The 25,999-nt window shown below is 36.5% G+C and overlaps 1 protein-coding gene across 2 annotated transcripts in view; it reads right to left on the reverse strand.

The window, feature by feature from the left end:
• The window catches only part of MNAT1 (MNAT1 component of CDK activating kinase), a 214,990-nt gene that overhangs the window by 155,221 nt on the left and 33,770 nt on the right, over positions 1-25,999 (reverse strand). For both annotated transcript variants that reach the window (XM_082855168.1, XM_082855167.1), the window contains exons 2-4: positions 13,424-13,576; positions 11,079-11,152; positions 762-865 (exon numbers count right to left, since the gene is read on the reverse strand). In XM_082855168.1, the coding sequence (XP_082711294.1) occupies positions 762-865; positions 11,079-11,152; positions 13,424-13,576 (331 nt within the window). The remainder of the gene's footprint in view (positions 1-761; positions 866-11,078; positions 11,153-13,423; positions 13,577-25,999) is intronic.

The raw sequence follows: 25,999 nt of genomic DNA on the forward strand, positions 1-25,999 counted from the left end.
AAATTAGATTATTCTTTCAACACTCAATATTATTTGCTACTTTAAAATGATAAATGAAAACAGCACTCACTTGAAAAGAACCTTATTAATTTAAACAGAGCTAATGCAACAAGTTACCTGGGCATACCTATTTTGCATGTATCTTCTGATGTACCCAGAGAAGGCTACTGGGCAAAGAGAGTAATTTTTATGGTACACTGATGCTTTCAGAAATGAGACACCTTTCTAAGGAAGTCAGGCTGGATATGAACGGAATAGAATGTCAATTCCTTGAGAGTTTTATTGCAGGAAAGAAGTGCCTAAATGAAACACTTAAAGACTATAAAAAGGAAGTCCTTCTAAGTACAAGATGAAAATACAAGCTATGTAATCCAAATATATCTATATCATTTTTACCAATGATTACAAATTCCTGATACAGTACCTCAAAAACAATTACCTCTGTTTTCCCCCAAAACTAGAAAGCCAAGTTGTACTGAAGAAATGATAGCTAAATTGTGTAAGTTAATTAAATCTTTGCATGTCTATAATTATTTTTCCTTTATAGGATATATTTTAACAACGCCATCAAAACTGTGTTTGCTATAGTAATGTGTGCCTCGTACCTATATGCCTATATACATATATTAGTATTTCTGGCATTAATTTCAGCTAAAGTCTTTGTAAATATAACTAGTTTTAGAGAAAGATAGCTTTTTAAAGGATCATGTGGAAGCATTCATCTCTAATACAAAAGAAGAAGAAAATACTTAGCAACCAACCAGCTTTAACTTATTTTTCTGAATGACATCTTTGTTTTCCTTTTGGTATATCTCCATTTTCTTTTTGGTGTTGTCCAAATCCACATTGTTGGTCAAGTTGAAAACTGCATCAGAAAAGAAACACTGACATGAAATACAGTTTTAACATAAATCTTGAGAAGATAATAAAAACCAAATATTCATCACAGTGATTTCTTAATTCATCAGGTTGACAGTCTTTATAGCTTAAGAAACTAGCTCTAGTTCAGCAACTATGTTTTCTGAACCAAATATAAGGAGAGACTGTCAGACTATCACACAGACTATCTAAAGATCTGAATCACCTCAAAAAACCTAAGATACGTGCTTGCCATAATCACATTGGATTTGATTTTTATAGTGCCCATTTTAACTGTAAAAGTATAAAAAAGATTGCTTAGGTTTTTAAATAAAAAGAGTAAGTCTGGGACCAACTATACTGGTCAGAATCAATACTGAAAAGAATCTATGTGCCAGAAACAGAAAAATTATCCAAAGGAATAAAAAAATATTATCAAACTAGAACAGGTTTTATTCTGATCCTCGACATGGCTAGACACAAGCTTGAATCATTTACCATATAGTCTAGATCTGGGAAACTATGAAATACATGAGTCAAAAATTAACAAGGAAGGTAAAGGAAAATCTGGCACCAAAACTTAAGACTGAAATAATTTAGTAAGAGAAGCCACTGAGATATGTTCAGATAGGTGATAAACTTTCAGTGACTTAGAACGATCTTTTTATAATTCCAACTCAAAATAATTTTAATTATAAATGCCTTACTCCCTTCTAAGTTTACATATGTAAATAAAAGGTTATTATAATACTCTGAACCAAAAAAACTATTTTAGTATATATAAATTCATATTTTGAAGTACTGCCCCACTGCCCTACCCCTTTCAGTGTTTGTATCAGCCCGTCTAAAGAAGGATCATCATCGTTGTCTCTCCTGTTCCATAATTCAATCCAGACTTCCCTTGGATTCCTCATAATGTTTGCGCATCCATTATTAGCCCTTCTATCCCTTCTCCAATTACTTACCACTGCTTCCTCCAGCTTGACCTATAAACAGGTTTGATCTACCCTAAATAACTCTGCTTTACTCCATGTTTCTACAGATTCCTTCCCCATCTCACTCCTTCATTTAACTAATAACCATCTCAAATAGTTCCTAGATTTTTGCATTAGGTCTGTAAGAGTTGAAAAGTAATATTGGAAGCCCAACAGAGGGCTATCTGTTTTGTTGAGTAAGGCCATTAAACATACTCAAACGTATGTTTACACTCATACCAATCTGATCCATAATTTAATTTTTGTCTCTTCAAAGGACCAACTTATTTCAGAACATCAATTTATCATAATCATTGTTGAAAATCCAGGCTTATTTAAGTATGTAGAAAAAAAAGAAGCAATTCTCAATTCTATTACATGCAATTTTAAAACTCTGGGAGAAGTGAGAGAAAATGAGAAACAACAGCCCTCTAGCTATTGTTCCAGCTTTTTTATCACAAAGTAGAAAAGAAAATAATAATGGTGGTAAACCAGGGAATCTGTCTAGGATGCAACATAGGGCATTCCCTATAAATCACACTTTGGCCCCAACACAAAATAGTCAGAGAAAGAATTTCCAAACTAGCAACAGCCCTCAGAAAGACAACTGTGATCCACTCTGATTCCACTATCCTTGCCAACCACTCACAGTTTACTCCTTGCATTTAACAGCCATCCACTGAGCCACCAAATCCAAAAATCTTTCACAACCTCTACCACCCTCAACATCTATGCCCACTTAACAATTTTGATCACTTTTTTTTCCTCAGCACGTCCTTCCCGTGACTAATTTCTTAATATTTTCTCCTGATCTCCTTCCTACTACTACAACTACCCATTCTTGTTTCCATCTCTGCCTCATCTTGCTCTCTAGGTACACTGCATGATTCTGACTTTTGCCCTCTTTCCTCCCTCTATGTTCCTTGGGTAATCTCATTAACTTGCCACAGTTTCAAGCAAAGAAATGCGAGGAAAAGCTGATATCATCTCAAAGTACAATTTAGAAAACCCAGCACATAAACATCTCCAAATTTACTCCTCTTTGTAAATTCTTTACCTGTTAATATTATGACTATCGTGCTAAGACACCAGGATTTAACAACTCATTCATGTGACCCACTGTCCTTTGCACTCCATAAGCACCAGCTGCAAAATACTACAGATTCTACCACCAAAATCTCTTTAAAACTGCCCTTATTTTCAATGTACCTGCCAGTACTCCAAGCCAGGATCTTACTTCTCCCTGGATAATTTAATCTCTGACTTAACTTCCTGTCTCCAGAATCTTTGCATCTTTGCCTATTCCCTAACCCCATCCATAGTATACAATGCTGCCAGACTAATATTTCTGAAGCACACCTCAAATCACCTTCCACCTCTACCATCCTATAGTCCTCTCTCATCCCGTCTGCCTTCCCCCTTTTACTAGGAAAAAAAAAAATCAAACACTTTTAGAATCCAGAGCCCTTCCTAATTTGGCTATAACTACTTTTATCTCCCCTCAATAAAGACCTATCTTGAAACTAGACAGGTGTGCATTTCCCAAATGTTCCCCACATTTCCTGGTCCAGTTCCTTTGATCATACCATTGCCCAGAATGCCTGATCCCCCTTTCTTATTTTTGAAAATATACCCAATCTTCAAATGTCTACCCAAATACTATCTTTTCCATGAAGTTCTCCCCGGTTCCCCTAAATAGAAATAACTTCCTTCTCTTATAAATGTGGAAAAATTATTCACAGCTCGTATAAAAATCTCTTTCTACTTTACATGATATGTATACACATACACAGCATTCTTTACTTTGCACTTCATCATATTTTCTATAATCTCTGTATCATCACTTCTCCATTCACAATGCCTTGAAAAAAATCCAGTCTTAACTCTTACATTACTTTTCCCTCTCTGCTTTGAGAGTTTTGCAGATTCCTCAGAGCCTCTTCAAGAACCAAGGGAAAGAGAGATTGAGCAATCCAACCAAAGTAGTTTTCCTTCATTTGTCTTCCTGAAGTGATCTCCTTCTCAAAACTCTGCTTGATGTAAAACAACTATACCCCAATTAAAAAAAAAAAAAAAAACCTCTATAGCGCGTGTATGTGGGCACGCACATGTGTATCTATGAAACATCTCAAAGATCTATAAAACACGTATGATAGGCACTACATCTAGCATTTGACCTAATTATATCACTTAATCCTCCTGATAATCTTATGAGATATGTGAGGTACTACTGTCATTTACACTTTACAGGTAAGGTTTAAAGATATTAAATAACTATGTCCAAGGTATAGTAAATGTTGGAACCAGGATTTTAACCTAGGCTGATTCCAAAGCCTGAAATTTTTTTTTAATTTCTATTGGAGTATAGTTGATTCACAGTGTTGTGTTCCAAAGCGTGAACTTTTGTCTACAATGCTAGTTTTATTGCTTCTCTCTATGCCTGAAGACCACTGCTAGCCCAGTTCAGCTATTTCTCTGCATCTGTACAGGCCACACTTTCCTATTTCCATACCTGTGAGCAAACTGCTCCCACAGGGCCCATCTTAGTACCAGCCTCAACCCAGAACAACTGTGAATATCTGTATCTGGCTACCCTTCTATATCCAGCTTAATCAGCAGCTCTTCCTCATAACTCACTTTGCAGGTGCAAATCCTCTCCATCCTCCATCCCTGAATGCTATAACTCACTTTGCAGTTAGAAATCCCCTACATCTCTCCACCCCTGAATGCTCACAACAGATTACGTAATATCGTTCTGGCGGTATTTATCCACTTTCTACCCTGTATAATTATTTTCAATGTACCTATCTATTTGACCTAATAGAGTGGTCCTTGAGGGCAGATTCTAGGATTGATTCTGCTTTATCACTCCCAGCATTTAAATAAAAAACTTTCACTATACACCCATTAGAATGGGCAAAAACCAACACATGATGACACCAAATACTGGCAAGGATGTGAGCAACAAGAACTCTCATACACTGCAGTGGGAATGCAAAATGGCCCAGCACTTTGGAAAACAGTCTGACAGTTTCTTACAAAACGAAAGATACTCTTATCATACAATCCAGCAACTGCCCTCCTCGGTATTTATCGAAAGGAGTTAAAAACCATGTCCACACAAAAGCCTGCATACGAATGTTTACAGCAGCTTTATTCATAATTGCCAAAACATGGAAGCAATCAAGACGTCCTTCAGTAGTTTGAAAAGATAAATAAACTATAATATATCCAGACAATGGGATATTATTCAGCACCAAATAATAACAGTAATAATAATAAGCTATAAAACCATGAAAAGACATGGAGGAACCTTGAATGCATATTACTATGAGAAAGAAAACAATTTGATAAGGCTACATACTGTACGATTCCAACTATATGACACTCTGGAAAAGGCAAAAATATGGAGACAGTAAAAAGATCAGTGGTTGCCAGGGATTCGGGGGAAGGAGGGACAAACAGGCAGAACACAGAGGAATTTCTGGGTAGCAAAACTATTCTGTACAATACTATAATGGTGGATACATGCCATTATACAGTTATCCAAACCCATAAAATGTACAACACCAAGAGTAAACCCTAATGTAAACTATGGACTTAGGAGATAACGATATGGCAATGTAGGTTCATTGACTGTAACAAATTTACCACTCTAGTGGGGTATGTTGATAGTGAGGGAGGTCTGTGCATGTGTGGCACAAGGGGTATACAGGAACTCTCTGTATATTCCCTTTAATTTTGCTGTGAATCTAAAACTGCTCTGAAAAATAAAGTCTATTTAAAAAACAACAGGAACTTCTCATCTGGTAAGAGCTCAAGAAATGCTTGTTGAATTATTACAAAAGGGAAAAAAATAAATAAACCAATGCTGGGAGTGAGGGAATGGACGAAATAGGTAAAGCTGATTAAGAGGTACAAACTGCCTGCTTAAAGTAAGTCATAAGTCATAGGGATGTAATGTACATAGGGAATATAGTCAATAATACTGTAACTACTTTCTATAGTGATGGATGAGAACCGGTCTTATTGCAGTGATCATTTCATAATGCATAAAATTAGCGAATCACTATGTTGTATACCTGAAACTAAGACAATATTGCATGTTAATTATAACTCAATAAGAAACTAAAATAAAAAATAAATCAGGGCTTCCCTAGGGGCGCAGTGGTTGAGAGTCCGTCTGCCGATGCAGGGGACACGGGTTCGTGTCCCGGCCCGGGAAGATCCCACATGCCACGGAGCGGCTGGGCCCGTGAGCCATGGCCGCTGAGCCTGTGCGTCCAGAGCCTGTGCTCCTCAACGGGAGAGCACACAACAGTGAGAGGCCCGCATACCGCGCAAAAAAAAAAAAGCAAAATTAAATCAATGCTAATATTTATAATTATCTTTATAAATATAGATTTAATTTAAATGAGCTTTATAATTACAGAACTGAATTATACAGAATGGCAAAGTAAGCAGGTGCAAAACTACAGGAAAATATCTTTGTTTCTTATGGTATGAATCTACTGACAAGTAAAGGTAATCAAGTTGATATCCTATGTTGAACTCTACTAGAATGTTTACAGCAGTTTAAGAAAAAAAATTACAATTTATCAGCAAGCTAGACAATGTACTAATTTAAACTTCCCATTAAATAGAACCTAGAAACAGTAAAGTTAAAATCTAAGTGAAAACTGTTTATAGACAATTTCTTTCTTTTTGCTTATTAAAAAATTTATGATGAATTCTAATGAAACTAAAGTAACTAATTTGTTTATTTCATTCTTTAATTGAAAAAGCAAAGGTAAAAGCAATATAATAGATACAAATTGTAATCATAATACAAATCTCTTCCTTTAAAAAAAAGAAAAAAAACATAAAAGTGGATTACAATTTTGAAACATTTTCAGAAGAAGCAAGTCTCATTCATGCCACAATGAATCAGGTTGGTATAATAGCCTTGAAGAAAAAGGAACAATTTTCTGTAACAATCATTTGGCCCTTTATCTATCTGGTTACTAGTTTAGCTCAGAGGTTGATCTGCCTTTAGTCAAGTATTAAAAGCCAACAAAAAACCTATTGTATTTTCTGAAAGATTTAATGTTATTTGAGTACAATTTTAAAGTCTTTTTGACATCCAGAATTTATAATTAAAGCCCTTAGGACTTTCTCACCCTTTTAAAATAAGCATACCCTGAACCAAAAGAATGTTTATTATGAAACTAAGGACAAACCTTTGAGATAATCCCTGAGGCCAAAAGGAACAAGAATTTTTATGTTTAGATTGTCATAACCACAGAAAAGAGCCTATTATTAATGCTATAAGAAAGTTCACCTTCATGTGTGCCCCCTCTACTGTAATTTTTATGCCATTATTTGAAATTCTAATACTTTAAAATTTTTATATTCAAAGGATTCATAATGAAATTTATATAACAAAATGACCAATCCCCAATTTATAAATCCTCAAACATTGAGTCCTTAGCCACCCTACCAACTCTATTCCTTTCACTCTAACCATCTTCAGTATCACCGTCTTACCTTCCCTCCTTCCTTTCAAACTTCTTTAAGATCCTTCAAAATATAGCTCCAACCTACTTTTTTCTCTCATCTCCCACTATTCTACCAATCTGCATCCCATGTTCTAGACTCAGACTACTAACTATTCTCTGAGACTACTAAGCACTTTCATGGGCTCTGAGAGAGGAAAACCCATGTTCAAAATCTGGCTCCATTATTTACTAGCAATGTGATCTTCAGCACAATACTTAAACTCTCTGTGCCCCCTCTCCATATGCAAAACAGGGATTAAAATGCCTATCTCAAGAGTTGTGAAAATTATACTTTTGATTAACACAGAGATAGCCAATACAGATACCACAAACATCCAACTAATCACCTTTGAAAGCATGAATAAGACACAAAGTACACAGGTACCGAAACAAGATTTTAAAAGGAAGTTTAAAAAAAAAGAAAGTTTTATTTATACCATAACAATCAGAACAATGACACATAACTAAGTGGTGCAGTCACACCCTAACAAAATTTAAGAGGGCTAAAACTGGTCTTACCCTCATTTCCATACTCTCTACCCAACAAAACAATGGAAAATAATGCCAGTTCTCCCACTTTTATTTTCTAGATTAACACCAGCAACTGCTCAAGGTCAGAATACTGCAATTCATCCTTGCCTGCTCTTTCTAACCTCACTTCCTACACGAAATTAGTCACTCGAATATTTTAGTTCTAAAACATCCCTTTTACCTACCTCCCTCAGTTACTACCTACTCTAAGCACTCATTATTTCTCACCCAAATTGCTGCTACAGCCCCCAAAAAATGGTTTCCCAGCCTCGAGTATCTCCTGTCAATATTCCACATCACTACCACAGTATGTGGCTGGCCATAGAATAAAATCTTACCCTTACAGTCTAGCTTACAAAGCCCTCATTAACCCAGGTCCAATCTGTTTTTCAAACCTCATTGCTAGTCATTCCCCATGTCTACCTACCTATAACAGATTACTTGCTACATTACCCAACATGCTCAACACCTTTATATCTCTGTGACTTTGTCTTTTGCTACAAATGTTCTTCCATCCTCTTTCTACCTGGTAAACCACTATTCATCTTTTAAGATCGAACTCAAATGTGTTCAAACTTTACCTCTATTTCCTAATGCTGAATTAACTGTTTTGCTATCTATATTCCTGAAACACTTTATAAATAAATGCCTACACTGCTTTCACATTAAATTATAATTACATAATTATCTCCCCCTTTAGAGTATGAACTTACTGAACACAAAGATCATATATCCTCAGCAAGTAAACAGTTCACATAGAACAATTACTATTTGCTGAATTGAGCTAAAGTTCAGAAAATAAACTATAAGTCCATGAAGCGAGGTCCCAAACTTCATCAATATTTTCAAATGCAGCAGAACTGCTCTCTGTCCAACATGATCAGGATCAGTAGTTGATTACTTAGAAAAGTCTGTTAAAGAAGGGAAACATACATACACTCTTCTTAAACACTTTATTTTAACTTAAAGCATATGCAGTAAGTGTATAGTCATTCTCTAATGTAATAACACACAGTCAAGATACAGTTTTTAATGGGAATTGTGCTTCCTTCTTGTATAAACCATACCTGTCATTTATACTGCTCAGTTTCCATCTTTTTAAAATGGATCAAGGACCTGAGAACTAGAATCCTTCTAGAGGTTTGTAATTTTTCCCAATCTTATAAACTACTTAATTAAATTAATTACAATAACAAGTACAACTGACATAAGAAGGTTTGGTTACCAGTACAACCAACTCGATATATAACTGAACTGGTGAGAGAAGTACAGAGGTATAGAAATCTTCTAATGGACAAGATTCATCATGCATTCATTATGCTTCGATCATCAGTCAGTACCTGTTACAGAAGGACTGGGAAATATCAGTTACTCCAATGAGTCAATTAAGCGGAGTTTTGTTAAGAGAGCACCAACATAATGCAACTAAAGATAGTCCTTCGTGAATATATCAATACATAATAGCAGAATCACTTTCAGATTAAATGCTCTGAGCCAGCTTTCTTATCTGGTAAAGAAAAAATGGCATATTGTAAGCCCTAATATCTGGACTTGCTCTTACCTGTCAATCCTAGCTCCCACTTCTGGACACGATTTTACCTATGGGCCCTCAGGTGGTTCATAACTTCAAACTTCATAGCAAAAAACATGTATTTCTTAAAATCATGGCTCAACTAAAACCTTGTTCCAGAATCAAGATCCCATCTTCCCCACCTTCTTGGTCCATCAGTTTCTTTTAATTATCCTACCTGCCTGCTTGGACTTGAGACCATGTATTCAACTTGCTCTGTGACATCTACAATCTCCTTTCCCTTTATTGCCTGACCAGACTTTTGAATAACAACACGGCCTTCAGAATAAATGTAAGCTAAGTGTCTTCCTGCTTGGTGTCCAACTGCCTGTTCTAAACCAAATATCTAACTATAGTCAGATTTCTACATAGCTGCACACTTGCCCATTCTTGCAGATTTGTTTTCAGTTTATCGTCTCAGTCTACATCCTAACTTTTCTACTTTGTCTTAGCACTCCCAATTCTACCATCTTTTCAGCTAAAGTTCATAGCCATTCATGGTTGCTAAGACTACATACAAAGTACAATGAATACAATTAGAATAAAAAAGCAATGGCTCCAAGGCACTAAAAGATCCCAGAAAAAGCCTAACTTATGTCTGTACATGCTACTTGCTATGATATAATAAATGAACTTAGATATTTTAGAAAAGTTTCAATAACAGGTGAAACAAAAGATTTTCTGGGTTTTTCTTAGTTAATAAAGAAATTAAAGGAACTAGAATACTCCATTCCTCAGGAATTTGAATTTTCTAAATATTTACCATATATAAATATTTTAAAGAATGATAAATTTTATTATAATCATATTTTAAACACAAAATAATGTGAGTATAGCTTGGTTATCAGGTTTGAGAGAAGAATAAAAAGATAACTGTTTAATTCTCTTAATCTTGTTCTAATTTTCATAGTCTCTAATTTTTGTATTATTTCCAAACCTATGGTGAGTAATATTATGGCAAGTTTTTAAAAAACAACATTAATTATTTTAATTGATGTATAACAAATTCAGACTTTTTAACATCTGTGACATCTTATTAAAAAAACAGAAACAATACTTTCTTTTGATGAACGCTTCTTTTTGACTAATCACAATAGAAAGAATAAGCACTAAGACTACTCTAACTTCAGATTCTAGAATAACATTGAATAATAGAATGCCACTTCAACAGTCAACTGCTTCAAAGTATTTTCAAATTACTGCATGCACAGAAGCATAAATGATGATAAACAACTTATGGCTTTGCACAGAAGCATAAATGATGATAAACAACTTATGGCTTTAGTCACCATGGAAACCCTATTTCTTAAAAAACTGAATATTTTTTTCTTATTTACTCTAATACATCATCAACGTATAGATGATATATACACATACAGCCTTGCTTCCCAGCTATAAAGTAGTAGTACCTCTATTAGTCATATTTTTCCTAAGACAAAATGTTTATTACTTAAGTATGTCCTTTAAGTACAATGCAAAATAATTAGGTAAACATCAGCTACCACAACAAAACCTGTCAGAGACTTTTATATGAGATGTTCTCCTAGGCATCTAAAAGATAAAAGCACACAGGCTGGCACACCAAAAGTATAAGCATTAAAAACATACCAATTTCTTCCACTTCTTCCAGGAAATCATTATATTCTCTTAGACTAGGAAAGTCTTCTTCCCTTTTATTGTATCTTTAAGAGAAGAAAAAAATGAACATATTCCATATCATTTGCTTTCAATAGTAACTAACTGGTTTGTTTGTTCTTACTAATTCATACATGATACGTAAAAAAGGACTGCTTACAGCGTAAAACAGTTTTCTTGACACCAGGTTTGTAACTACAGCAAGAATGTTGTTCTTAAATTCTTATGACTACAGAGAAGGAGTAGAATCAGGAGAGAATGGTACAACATGTAAAATCCTAAGACTTAAGGGAAAAATAAAGAAATTAGGACACTGAAGAAATGGGAAATGAGCTTAAACACGGTCTATCATTGGAATTATGATATTGTTTACTTCTAATAAATAGAGTCACTAATTTCCAGAAAGCTAAAATTAATTAAAAAGACACCTTCCTGGGATTTCCCTGGTGGCACAGTGGTTAAGAATCCACCTGTCAATTCAGGGGACACGGGTTCAATCCCTGCTCCAGGAAGATCCCACATGCTGCGGAGCACCTGAGCCCGTGCACCACAACTACTGAGCCCACGAGCCCATGCTCCGCAACAAGGGAAGCCACTGCAATGAGAAGCCCGTGCACCACAAAGAAGAGTAATCCCCACTCGCCGCAACTAGAGAAAGCCCGAGTGCAGCAACAAAGACCCAACACAGCCAAAAATAAATAAATAAATTTTAAAAAATAAAATAAATAAACAAATAAAATGTTTCTCTAAAAAATAAATAAATAAAAAGACACCTGCCTGTTTTTCATGACAGTTACAGTCTAAAGGATGCTAGATCAAGAAAATCTATAAATATTATAAGTGTGCCTGTGAAGAATTAGGAAACGAGAGGGCTTAATGAAAAAGATAAGAATCTAAGAGACTATCTCCCATAAGCAATCCAAAACTAAAAGAGTAGCTTGGGGTATTGATAAAGTAACACTTTATCTAGTAAGGTACCTAGAAAGATGCCGCTAAAACATTGGTGACCAATGTTGAAATATAGACTACCTAGATAGATAGATATTAATTCTTTAAACCTAAAAAACAATAAAACTAACATACCATTGTAAAGCAATTATACTCCAATAAAGATGTTTAAAAAGAACAAAAAAATAAATAAATAAAAAACAATAAAGTGGCTTATAACAAAAGTACAGATAAAATGAAATCCAAAACTATTAACAAAGAGTAAAAAATTAAATCATAAGTGAAAAAGAATATTAGAAATATTTATGTACTCACATACACACAGAGAAATCTATCAAAATAAATTGTAGCTAATGCTGATTTTTCTCTAATAGCTTTCAATCTCAACTTAAATGTTACCTCCTCAGGCCTTACCTTACATCACTGACTCACAACAACATTCAGTCCCTAAATTCATAGCATTTTTCTCAATGTATAATCACATATTTGTTTTGTTTGCCTGTTTTACTGTCTATGTCTATGCTATGCAAGCTACTGTACTGTAAGCCTTTCGAGGGCCTAATATGTATAACACTGTTCGAACAGAATAGGTACTCAGTATATATTTACTAATTAAATTAAAGAATAAATAAAGCAAATAAATTGTGAAGCCATCAATTTGGAGGATTTACTCTTCTCTGGGAGTTCCCCGATGGCCTAGTAGTTAGGATTCTGGGCTTTCACTGCCATGGTCCAGGTTCCATCCCTGGTAGGGAACTGAGATCCTGCAAGCTGCATGGAGTGGCCAAAAAATTTTTTTTAATAAAAAAGATTTACACTTCTCTAACAAAGATTAGATAATTAGGGACTTCCCTGGTGGTCCAGTGGTAAAGAATCCACCTTCCAATGCAGGGGACAGTAGTTCGATCCCTGGTAGGGGAACTAAGATCCCACATGCAGTGGGACAACTAAGCCCACAAGCCACAACTACTGAGCTCGCACGCTCATCTAGAGAGAGCCCGCGTTCCGCAAACTACAGAGCCCACGCACTCAGGAGCCTGCATGCCACAATTAGAGAAGAGAAAACCCAGACGCCACAACTAGAGAGAAGCCCGCACGCCACAACGAAGAGCCTGCGGGACGCAACAAAAGATCCCACATGCCTCAACTAAGACCTGACGCAGACAAATAAAAAAAGATTAGATAATTAATATTACTGAGTTCTCTAAGACCTTAATAAGTTTTTTAACATTGAACAATTACATAAATGAATTTATACTTATTCACTTGTCAAACTGTCCACATTTCTACAAGTAAATAATTATATCAATTACAGAAATAATTGTTAAAGTCCTCTTTGTGAACTGAATCATTCAAACATTAACACTTACATCTTTAGCACTTTTTTCCGAATCTCAACTTCCTTGTCAACAGTAGGATCTTCAAAGAGTTGTACCCTGAAGTTGCTCTTTCTAAGTGGAGTGCCACACTCAGGACAGTTTCCAGCTCCTCTCACAAAGAGTAAGTCCACGCAACTTTCACACCTGTAAGGAGGAAAATATAACTTTTAAGCTAGTATTCAAATCGGCAACAACTCTGTATATAGTTTGCCTTTGTTTTGGTGTTTCTTTGTTTGGGGGGGCTGCAGAGGGGCAGGAAAATTAATCATTGCTGCTTAAACTCTTATTAAAAACCTTTGGGAAAAAAGTTCATTTTCATTTGGAGCCTACTTCAGACATAGGTGTCCCAAGGGTTACCAGTTTAGTTTTACAATTTAAACAAATATACAAGTTTTTAAAAATTGATTTGGGATCTGGGAAGACTCAGATAGCAGGACAGGGAGAAGTCAAAGAGGCACATAAAAGAGCAGTCTAGGGTCAACTCCACTCTCAGTCCAGTATCACCCTTAGACCTGGCAGGGGCCTGCACTTTAGAGAACACTGCATATCATAATCACTAAAACAAAAACTTTTTTTCCCCTTTCAGCCTTTGTAAGGAAGTTTTTTAAAGTTCCGTTAGCAATTGAGTAAGTGGCAGTTACTCAAAAGGGAGAGGTGCTAGCTGAAGGAGGCCCCCAGGCCAGAGGATAAAGAACTGAGAGTGACCTAGTATATGCGGAGAAAGGAGAAAATCACCACAGCTTCTGCCCTGAGAAATCCTAGAAAGAATGGCTACTTATAAAATCTTTAACCAGTTAAACCTGGCTGTCCTAAATTCACCAAAGTGATTGCCCAGGCAAGCCAAGTTTCCCAAATACCTCCATCCCTTCTTTCCTCCCTTCTTGGGTAGTACAATTTGGGGAAGAACTTAGAACTTCCTGGAAGTCTTGAGTTGGGAAAGAAAGAAGCTGGCAAGGTTAACGAGATTCCTGAAAATTAAGATTCCTGCGAATTGACAGGGTCAGTTCATATACTGTTTTAGATGGGTCCAGGCACCACCCAATCATCCCTGCACCACCCTGCCCTAGCAGATCCATGCTAGTAATCAGACTAGCAAGTGGAAAGGCTGACCAGAAGAAAGGAGCTGCTTTAGCCTGTGGGTCTTAAAGATTCAGGTTCCTGGGAACTCAGGAAGCAGCGCTGGAACTAAGGCTGCACTAAAGATGTAGCTTGATTCATACTTTCAAACATTTAAACATTTTGGTATGTAGTCCTCCAATTGTAATATTGCCCCCAACTCCGTATGTTAGGGCCATACCAACCCTATCACTCCTTTCTTAGCACTATATGAAATTATTTATTTCTTTATGTGTTGATTTTCTGTAACCTCCACTAGAATGGAGGGCAGGAATTTGGCCTATTATTATTCTAAACACATCACAACACACACACACAAAAAAGGACAAATTCTAATAAATAAGGGAAAAGTTGATTTCTTCCAAATATGTAGTTGATTTATGGAATAAGCTAAATGAGAAGAATGATACAGCTAAATAAGAATATTTAAGGTTAGTTATCAGTAAAATACTAACATTGACCTTTGCATATTTCTATCTTAAAGTAGAGGGGAAAAAAAATCCATCAAAAAATAGAGGCAAAAAATCCCTAAGAGGGAGAACAGAGATCATAGTTGTCATTATTCAAGATCAACAAAACCCCAGAAAATTCACTTGGGATTGGGAAGATTGGGAGTGGTACATTTTGCCTAATCTTTGTGGTTGGAGGAAATTAAATCCAACTAGAGAAGTTGAAAATAAGGACACTTTAGAACTACACTGACTAAAGATATTTATAGGCAAGGAGCCATCTGAAATACTCAAAACCATTGAGCCATTACATAGAATATTCTATATTTCAAGGTCTTGGAGTCAATAATTCAGTTAACAAGGTAATATAGAACACTTTAGTATTTCTAAAAGTCATATTGTAATCTCAGACATATAATTTGTTACCACCGTCAGTTTTACATCTCCACTTTTTAAAAATCTACCTTAAATCATAAGGATTTCAACAGTATTAAGGTTTTTTTAAAATAATTTATTTTCCCATACTTTTCCCTTTCTGATTTTAATTGCTAAAAGAACAAATAATTCTTTTTTTAAAGCTCAAATATAGAAGTATATAGAGAAAAAACTCAAAGTTCTACTTCATTCTGTTCTACATCTCACTTCCCACATGTAACATACAACTGTTAAGTTCCATGTTTACGTGGCCAGATCTTTTTCTACATACTTACAATATATGTATTTACAGATTATATACATGAAAACTAGTCATACAAAAAAAGAACAAAAGAAAAAGTTCCTTATTGCTAGTTCACTTCATCTGGCAGCAGAGCAACCAAAAGAGCAGTATGTGGGCAATCTTTTGCCTCCAAGAGTGCTAGGAACTTTTTCAAACAAAATCTTATATTCTGCAGAACATAGGAAAATTTGCTGAAAAAGCCCAAATCCTCAGTTATTACCCATCCCCAAAGATATTTTTATGGTTTTCTTTTGTTTTTAAAAACCAGAATGGTGCCTGCCCTCTTTTCTCTCTGAACAACTTATTTTTAGATTTTATTTTCTTCTATCAAGGATATTTAACTGCTTATATTCCTGTCAAGATTTTTAATCAGCTTGTTTCTTCTTTTTCCAGAGCTAAGAAGTCAATTAAAAATCTTGACAAAGACTAGATACAAAAAAACCTACAGCTAACATCATACTTAATGGTGAGAAACTGGAAGTTTTCCAACTAAAGCAAGACTGTCTCCTACTCTCACTGTCTCCTACTGTCACTACTCCTTCTCAACATGATACTGGAAGTCTTTGCTAATGCAGTAAGACAAGAAAAGGAAATAAAAGATATACAGATTGGAAAGGAAGACACAGAGCTCTCTTTGTTTACAGATGACATGATTGTCTATGTTAAACATCCAAAAGAATCAACCAAAAAACTTCTAGAACTAATAAGTGATTATAGCAAAGTTGCAGGATACAATATACAAAAAGTCTACTGCTTTCCTATGTACCAATAATGAACAAGTGCAATTTGAAATTAAAAACACAATACCATTTATGTTAGCTCCCAAAAATTTGAACGTTTAAGTATAAATCTAACAAAATATGTACAAGATATTGTACAAAATACGTACAATATGAGAAAAACTACAAAACTCCTATGAACAAAATTAAAAAAGAATTAAATAAATGGAAAGATATTCCATATTCATGGACAGAAAGAGTTCATGGAAAGGAAGACTCAATATTTTGAGTTGTCAGTTTTTACCATCTTGATCTATAGATTCAATGCAATTCCAATCAAATTGCCAGGAAGTTAGTGTATGGACATCAACGAACTGATTCTAAAGTTTATATAAAAAGGCAAAAGACCAGAATAGGTACCATAATGTTGAAGGAGAAGAACAAAGTTGGAAAACTGATGCTACCTGACTTCAAGATTTACTACAAAACTACAATAATCAAAACAGTGTGGTATTGGTAAAAGAATAGATGAATAGACCAATGGAACAAAATAGCCTAGAAATAGACCCACATAAATATACTCAGCTGATCTTTGTCAAAAGAGCAAAAGCAACACATGAAGCAAAAACAGTCTCTTCAACAAACTGGACATCCACATGGAAAAAAATGAATCTACATATGAACCTTACACCCTTAAAAAATTAACTCCAAACTTAATTCACAGGCCTAAATGTAAAATGCAAAACTATAAAACTCCTTGAGTATAACGTAGGATAAAAACTGTATGACTTGGGGCTTCCCTGGTGGCGCAGTGGTTAAGAATCTGCCTGCCAATGCAGGGGACATGGGTTCGAGCCTTGGTCCAGGAAGATCCCACATGCCGTGGAGCAACTAAGCCTGTGGGCCACAACTACTGAAGCCCGCGTCCCTAGAGCCCCGTGCTCTGCAACAAGAGAAGCCACCGCAATGAGAGGCCTGCGCACTGCCTGAAGAGTAACCCCCGCAACTAGAGAAAACCCACACACAGCGACGAAGACCCAACGCAGCCAAAAATAAATTAAATAAATAAATTAAAACAAAACTGTATGACTTTGGGTATGGTGATGACTTTATAGATACAATACCAAAGGCATGATCCATGAAAGATATCACTGATAAGCTGGATTTTTTTTTAATTAAAAATTTCTGCTCTGCTAAAGATGACGTCAAGAGAAAAAAAACACCTGATAAAGGACTGTTATCTAAAATATACGGGGGAGAAAACTTCTTAAAAAAATGGGCCAAAGACCTTAACAGACAACTCACCAAAGAAGACACAGGTACACCTCATTTTATTGAGCTCTGCTTTATTTCACTTTGCAGATATTGTGGTTTTTACTAACTGAAGGTTTGTGGCAACTGCATTGTCAGATGATAGTTAACATTTTCTAGTAATAGAGTATTTTTTAATTAAGGTATGTACTTTTTTTTAGACATAATGCTACTGCACACTTTATTTAGACTACAGTGCAGTGTAAACATAACTTTTATATGCATACTGGGAAACCAAAAAATTATTGACTCATTTTATTGCAATATTCACTTTATTGCAGTGGTCTGGCACTGAACCCACAGTATCTCCAAGGTATGCCTGTATACAGATAGCAAATAAGCACATGAAAAGATGTCCCACATAACACGGCATCAGGGAAATAAATGCAAGTTAAAACAATGAGGTATACACTACACTCCTATTAAAATGCAATATACTGACAACACCAAATGCTTACAAAGATGTGGAGCAACAGGGACTCTCATACATTGCTGGGGGGAATGCAAAATGGTACAGTCACTTTGGAAGACAGTTTGATGTTTCTTTATGAAACACAGCATGCTTTTACCATACAATCTAGCAATTATGCTCCTTGGTATTTAACCAAAGAAGCTGAAAACTACATCCACACAAATACCTGCACAAATGTTTATAGAATCTTTGTTCATAATTGCGAAAACTTGGACACAACCAAGATGTCCTTCAATAGATAAATGGATACATAAACTGTGGTATATCCAGACAACAGAATATTATTCAGCACTAAAAACAAACGAACTATGAAGCCATGAAAAGACATGAAAGAAGCTTAAATGCATATTACTAAGTGAAAGAAAACAATCTGAAAAGCCTACATAGTATAAGATTCCAACTATATGACATCTTAGAAAAGGCAAAATTATGGAAACAATATACCTGATCTTAGCCAAAAGGCCGAGAAGGGATTACGGAGATGATAAAAAGATCAGGGGTTGTGGTGGATGGAGGGAGGAATAGGCAGAGCACAGAGGAATTTTAGAGCAGTGAAAATACTCTGTATGATATTATAATGATGGATATGTCATTATACTTTTGTCCAAACCCATAGAATGTACAACATCAAAAGTGAATCCTAAAGTAAACTATGGACTTTGGGTAATAATGATGTGTCAATACACGTTCAACCTTGGTATTAAGAAAAAAAAAAAAGGACAATTCTGGTGAACGATGTTGATAATGGGTAAATGAGAAACCGCTGTACCTTCCTCTCAATGTTGTTGTAAATCTAAACCTGCTCTAAAAAAAATAAGTCTATAAAAAATAAAAATGTCACTTTTCTTTTAAAAGCGAAGTATATTAATGTTTGCTCAATGTTTATTAACATTTTCAATTCGTCATTTTAAATATCCAATAAACACTAAGGAAAATCAATTAATAAAATAATAGACAAGCTTGAGACTTGTTCCCCAGATTGTTTTAAAACCTAAGTGTTGGGCTTCCCTGGTGGCGCAGTGGTTGAGAGTCCGCCTGCCGATGCAGGGGACACGGGTTCGTGCCCCGGTCCGGGAAGATCCCACATGCCGCGGAGAGGCTGGGCCCGTGAGCCATGGATGCTGAGCCTGCGCATCCGGAGCCTGTGCTCTGCAACGGGAGAGGCCACAACAGTGGGAGGCCCACGTAACGGTTAAAAAAAAAAAAAAAAAAACCTAAGTGTTCAACTGCCTTACCCATAAAAGCAATAATAATCCCTAAATTAACTCTCTTCCAAAAATGTTACTCCAATGAGAGGACATATGTGAAACCACTGTGAAAAACTACCTACATGTCCTAAGATCGTGCCATGGAAGTTTTTATTCTAGAATGCATTTCCTTAAATGATAAATCCTGCATTTACCACGTCAAAGGTAGTTTTCTTACCAAAGACAACTCTTTAACTCTAGAATACACTTTTTTTTAATTAATTTTTATTGGAGTATAGTTGCTTTACAATGTTGTGTTAGCTTCTGCTGTACAGCAAAGTGAATCAGCTATACATATACATATATCCCCTCTTTTTTGGATTTCCTTCCCATTTAGGCCACCACAGAGCACTGAGTAGAGTTCCCTGTGCTATACAGTAGGTTCTCACTAGTCATCTATTTTATACATAGTAGTGTATATATATCAATCCCAATCTCCCAATTCATCCCATCCCCCTTCCCCCCTCCCCCGTATCCATACATCCATTCTCTATGTCTATAGAATACACTTCTTTAAAAAGATAAAACTACCATTGACCACATAAAAATTACTTACTGAAGTGATTTACTAAAGATATGATGATATAATTAAACCCCATGTTGGTAATCATAAGACCTAGGTTGCCATCCCAGCTTTGTCTCTTACAATATGAGGAAGTATGAGGAAGTCAAATTCTAATTCATATCTAAGGTTTCTTCCCACTTGGATAATTCTAGATACCTTGGGGTGTTACACAAGTTGTTAATTTTTTTTCCAAATAAGAATATATTTTCTCTCAATATAACTGATGTTTATCAGTTTAAATTTTCCATATCACCTATACTTACAAACTTTATATATGGTACAGACTTACCCTTAATGCTTTAATTCAATCAAGAATATTATAACCACAGGAATTCCCCAGTGGTCCAGTGGTTAGGACTCAGCGCTTTCACTGCCAAGGGCCCAGGTTCAATTCCTGGTTGGGGAGCTAAGATCCTACAAGCCGCGTGGCATGACCAAAGGAAAAAAAAAAAGAATATTATACCCTATGATATTATATTTAGGGATGTGATATAGAATGCTCTATGACAGATGGGATTAGCAATACAAAGTATAAGAAAACACAGACCCCCAGGATCTCTTCAAAAGTTTCTATAATATGGTAATTTTGCCCAGAAAAAATATACCATTTTCAGCATTTGAAAAAATTGGGACAATACTTTTAGAAGCACATATATTTAAACATATATACACACAAGCACATACATGTATGCACAAAAATATATACAGGTATGCAGAGGAAGAAAGTGTCCTTTAGAAGAAAAAAAAATTTTGCTAAGAATTTTGTTTCTCAATCTTACTATGCTGATAATATATTCTTTTGAATTTGTACCAACATAATGCTATTTTAACAAATTACGAGTATGATACTACTTTGAATGCATATAACTGTTCTTCTAAAAAGCTTAAAAATCTATACAAAGACCATGATTAAAAAATAAAGGCTGAGTTAGATATTATTTTCCCCTTTCCACAGGCAGTTAAACAAAATGACCTGTCAAAGCTCATAGTTTAAGTGCGGGCTAGAAATCTATGTCGCCTAATTTCTGGGCATATCTGGGCATCTTTCTATCAATTGAATGTTCCAGATCTGGCCAAACCCAAAAGCTTAAGATCCAGGAAATCTCACAGCATTATCCGTGATGCTAGAGTATCCAAACCATCATATAACTACTTAGTATGAGAAGGTTTAGATCCATTTGGCAGTGAATTATAAAGTTTATGTTACCCTATGGCAAGACGAAGGGTCCATAAAACAAAGGGACAAGGTTGTGTCTGCTAAGTGTCAAAACAGTAGTAGATTCACTCCTGAGCAGCTGAGAGGGAATAGAGCACCATTAAGGGCACAAATTCTGGAGCCATTTTGCCTCCTTCTCTTCATTTGTTAGGCCTGCAACCCTAGACAAATTATTAACCATCACTGTGCCTCAACTTCCTTGTGAAAAAGAAAAATAGTATCTTCCAGGGGTTGAGGTGTAGGGAAGTAGAGATCTGCCTCACAGAGTTGATGAGATTTGTATCAGCTAATTTCAGTTAAAATGTTTAGAAATATACCAGGCATATAGTATGCTCTCAATAAACATCAGCTATTACAACTAGTACTTAATGCAGAGAAGAACTAATAAGGACCAGAGTTCAAAGGAGGCAGTATCAAGGATCAGCTGGAGAAGGACTCAGAAAACAGGCTGAACAGCATTGGGCCTTGAAGAATTTGATGGCTTTGAAGTACAAAAGAAGGATGACATTCCAGGCAGAAATCACAGCAAGAACAATTGTGTAAATACTCACAATTTATACATGGAACAATAAACAGAACACTTTGGGGAAAAAAATTAATGTAAGGATGTAAAGCAGTCCTTCTCACCCTTTCCCATCAAAGTACTCTTAAATGGCAGAGAAAAATGTACCACCTGTAAGACTGGGGACATAGTCTCAAAAAAAGGTCAACATAAGGTCAACATTTCTCCCCATAAGGCCAACATTTCTTCAAATTATGATGTTTTATCTTAAAAATACATAAAAACTCAATTTGACTCCACAATACAATCCTATTTATTGTCATTGAAAGATGTTTTCAAATAATTCCCAGTTATTCAATTACTCAAAAATTTTTTCATATTCTCTAGGTAAAACTGACATTCCAAAAATATACCTATATATTTATGTACCACCAACATACCAAGCACACTTCAAGGACCAAATATACTTCAGTTAAAGAAGCATAGAGGGGAATTCCCTCGCGGTCCAGCGGTTAGGACTCCAAGCTTTCACTGCCGAGGGACTGGGTGCAATCCCTGGTCAGGGAAATAAGATCCCGCAAGCCACACAGCACACCCTCCCCCTCCCAAAAAAAGCAGCATAGAGGATAACAAAAATAATAACAATACATCCATCCATGGGAATCTTACAAAGGAAAGAAGTAGCAAATTAATGTGGAAAGGAATGACTACTCAATAAATGGTTAGGACACCACTGGCTTTCTAGATGAAGGGGAAAAAAAACTAGATCCTTGTTTCTCACACTATCAACAAAAAGAAATTCCATATGAATAAATGATCTAAACACAAAAGAAAAACCTTTAAACTGAAGAGATTATAGGAGAAATTATGACATCAGGGCAGGGATTTCTTAAAGGTGACTAAAACACTTTAAACCATGTAAAGAAGATTGATACATTTAATTTCATCAAAATTAAAAGCTTTTATGGGAGGCTGGGGGACACAATACTGGTTACAGACTCACTACAGACTAGGAAATTACTTTTTCATCATACATAAAAAATAATATTCAGACTATATAAAAAGGTTCTACAAATCAGTAACACAGTGCTATAGAAAAATGAGTGGATTATGTGAACAAGCAAATTGCACCATGCAAATTCACTTGCTTCTTAGAGTTAAGTTCACCCTAGATGGGAACAGCTTCTTAGGGATTCTACTTATTTAGTTTCCATGGGAAACCTTCAAGAGAAAGGGACAAACTACAGCCCCAATACTGCCATTGATTTCCTGGCCATAACTGATCCTCATCATCCTGCTCTAGTTTCCCCTCACCCTCTACTAGCACTTCTGCTGGTCTAGGCAGCTTGCCTGCTTACCATTCTCTTTTTAGGTTGTGGCTACTGTACTTATATATTTACTACAGTAGGCTTGGGAGCACCAAGAGATGTCCTAGTGGATCCCTTAAGTGCCATATTCTTCCCTGACCTCATTGGGATGGTGATCAGAGTCAATTACTCTTGCCAAGATGATGACTCCTTTTTTCCTTTCTTCTTTTGGCACAAGGACCCCAAAGTTACCAGACAGCAGGCATGGCCTAAAGTTTAATGGAGTTCTTACCCTGTCCCCCGTGGGGCACTTTCAGCTCCAGAAACAAGGATCTCTAAGTCCACAGAGCCTAAAGTTACATGGATGGAAAGCACAAATTCCCCAAGTAATGACTGGGTGTAACATTAAGTGAACCCACTCCCACTTCCATCTCTTGGTTCTAGGATTGATGTATTTTACCTGTTAGGGATGCCCAAAATAATGGTCATATCCATATGAATATTTAGGGTACAGAAAGCATCATGGAGGATTGGTGTCCACCCTTTTAGAGTATCACCTCCAATCCAGCACCTTAGTTGCATTTATGAGCTCATTAAAACTGCTCTACCAATCCAGAGGAGTAAGAGTGGAGCAGTTAGTGTCAGGACCAGTGAATTCATGAACTTAGGCTCACAGTCACATATCTTTTCCTACAGAGTGGGACTCTTGGTAAGAGAAAATGTTGCTCAAGATACCATATTGGTAAAATAAACACTGTGTTAAGTCTTCAGACAGTAGTGCTGGCTACAGCCCTACGATCAGGAAAAGCACACCTATACTCCGAATGTATGTTAACCCCAGACTAGATGAACTGCTGTCCCTCCCAGGATGGGGGAAGGTACAGTTTTAGAGGTTGGTGCTTGATCTTCCCCACTATGATAGCCTTTACCCCACTGGTCACGGAACCAATCTGAGAGTTCTGCCAAACACCATGTATGTCCATTCCAATTATACATTTGGGAACCAAGGAAATGACTACCAGGTGAGAATACAGACCCACTGTGAGCTAAATCTGAGCCCAAACGCTATTTATTATTAGGTGATAATAATAAATCTGATTCTCATACACCCTCATTCTAATAAGAGGAATGTAGTATCACTTTGGGTTCCCAGATTTCAACTGTCAATTCACACCATGGTCAATAATCCCTCACAGGTTTGCAGCCAAAACTGAATCACTGAAGGTGTCTGGGCAGAACGAGCATGAAGCATTAACTGGGCTAAACAGTGACTCAGGATCTTATATAAAGAATCAAAACAAACCCAATATCACCAGGTTAGGCCCAGCAAAGATCTTGAGGCCTGCCCAGTATTCCTTGGGCTGTTGCCAATAGAATGAATTCTCAGACTTCTCTGGTCTTGTCCGGAACCCAGACCATTAAGCTCAGCAGACTAGGCACAACCATCTAACCATTTGTATGGATGTTACACTTATTAAGTCTACATTGTTTCTCATCCTAATCTTTCCACTAGAATATACTTCTATAAATAACTGGGCTGAATAGTGACTCAGGATCTTATAACAAATCAAAACAAACCACTGAAGGTGTCTGGGCAGAACAAGCATGAAGCAGTAAAGTTTAACTCAGCAGTCCCCAACCTTTTTGGCACCAGGGACCAGCTTAGTGGAAGACAATTTTTCCACGGACGGGGGGTGGGGGGCAGGCGGTATATGCAAGTAATGCAAGCGATGGCGAGCAGCAGATGAAGCTTCGCTGGCTCCCCAGCCGCTCACCTCCTGCTGTGCGGCCCGGTTCCTAACAGGCCTCGGACTGGTACTAGTCCATGGCCCAGGGGTTGGGGACCTCTGATTTAACTGATATCAAGACCGACTGACTCCACAGCAAAAATACATGCTAAATGACACCCACTTTTTGCCACCTCCACTGCTACAATCCACTGTCACTTATTGTCTGAAGAACTGCTACAGCTTGCAAACTGCTCTCCTTGCTTCCACTATTGCCCCCAACGCACACCCACCACCTTCCCCCAAAGTTATTCTCTATTGGATAATCTCTTTAAATTAGAAATTAGCTCATTTCACCCCCTTGTTCATGACCCAATAGTGTCTCATGTTAAAGAGCGTAAAATAAAAATGTGTTACCAGAGCCTTGAAGACCCTACATGGTCTGACCCCAACCTAATTCTCCAGCTTCATGCCCTACCAATTTACCCCTGTCTTCTTTCAGTCCTTCCAACATGCAAAATCATTCAAGTTTCAGGGCCGGAAACTCTCTTCTCCCCAATATTCCTATGGCTGACTCTTCTCAGCATTCAAGACTCACACCAAATGTCATTTGTTCACAAAGACTCTTACTGAAAAACTGTCCCTCTTATCCAAGGCTAAGTCCTTCATTTGTGCCATAATATAACCAAAATTCTTATTAGAAATTGACCTCTCCATCTTTTAAAAGATCTTATCCATCAGGTGATGTCTCTTCTTTAGAGATGCCTTCTTACCACATCTGTAAGACGTCTAAAAGTTGAAGTACCCAGAGTTATATCCTGAGCACTCTTCTCCCTCCATAGATGATCACATCTAGTACAATGGCTTTAACTGTGACCCTCGGAACTAGATTTCAGGTGTTCTCCTAAGAATCACCCACTTCAATGATACAGACAACAGATTAGCAGCAGTTTTGCTACAATTCCTGCTCTTTCCTGACTTCCTGAAATGCAGCATTTGCCCTTCCCTTACTGCTCCAGTCCTTTTAATAGGTTTTAAGTCTGTAAATTGCCCACATTAATTTCCTAATGGCTTAAAATAACTAGGGTGGGTTTTTCTTTTCCTGACTGAACTCCAACGGACACACATCCTGCTCTTTGTAGCCCACTTATCAAAATCAATAATTTTACATTTGTTAATTGTGTTTAATATCTGTCTCTCCTACTAGATTATTCAACA

This window comes from Leucopleurus acutus (genome assembly GCF_964270905.1).
Source record: "Leucopleurus acutus genome assembly, chromosome: 1".
Taxonomy (NCBI): Eukaryota; Metazoa; Chordata; class Mammalia; order Artiodactyla; family Delphinidae; genus Leucopleurus; species Leucopleurus acutus.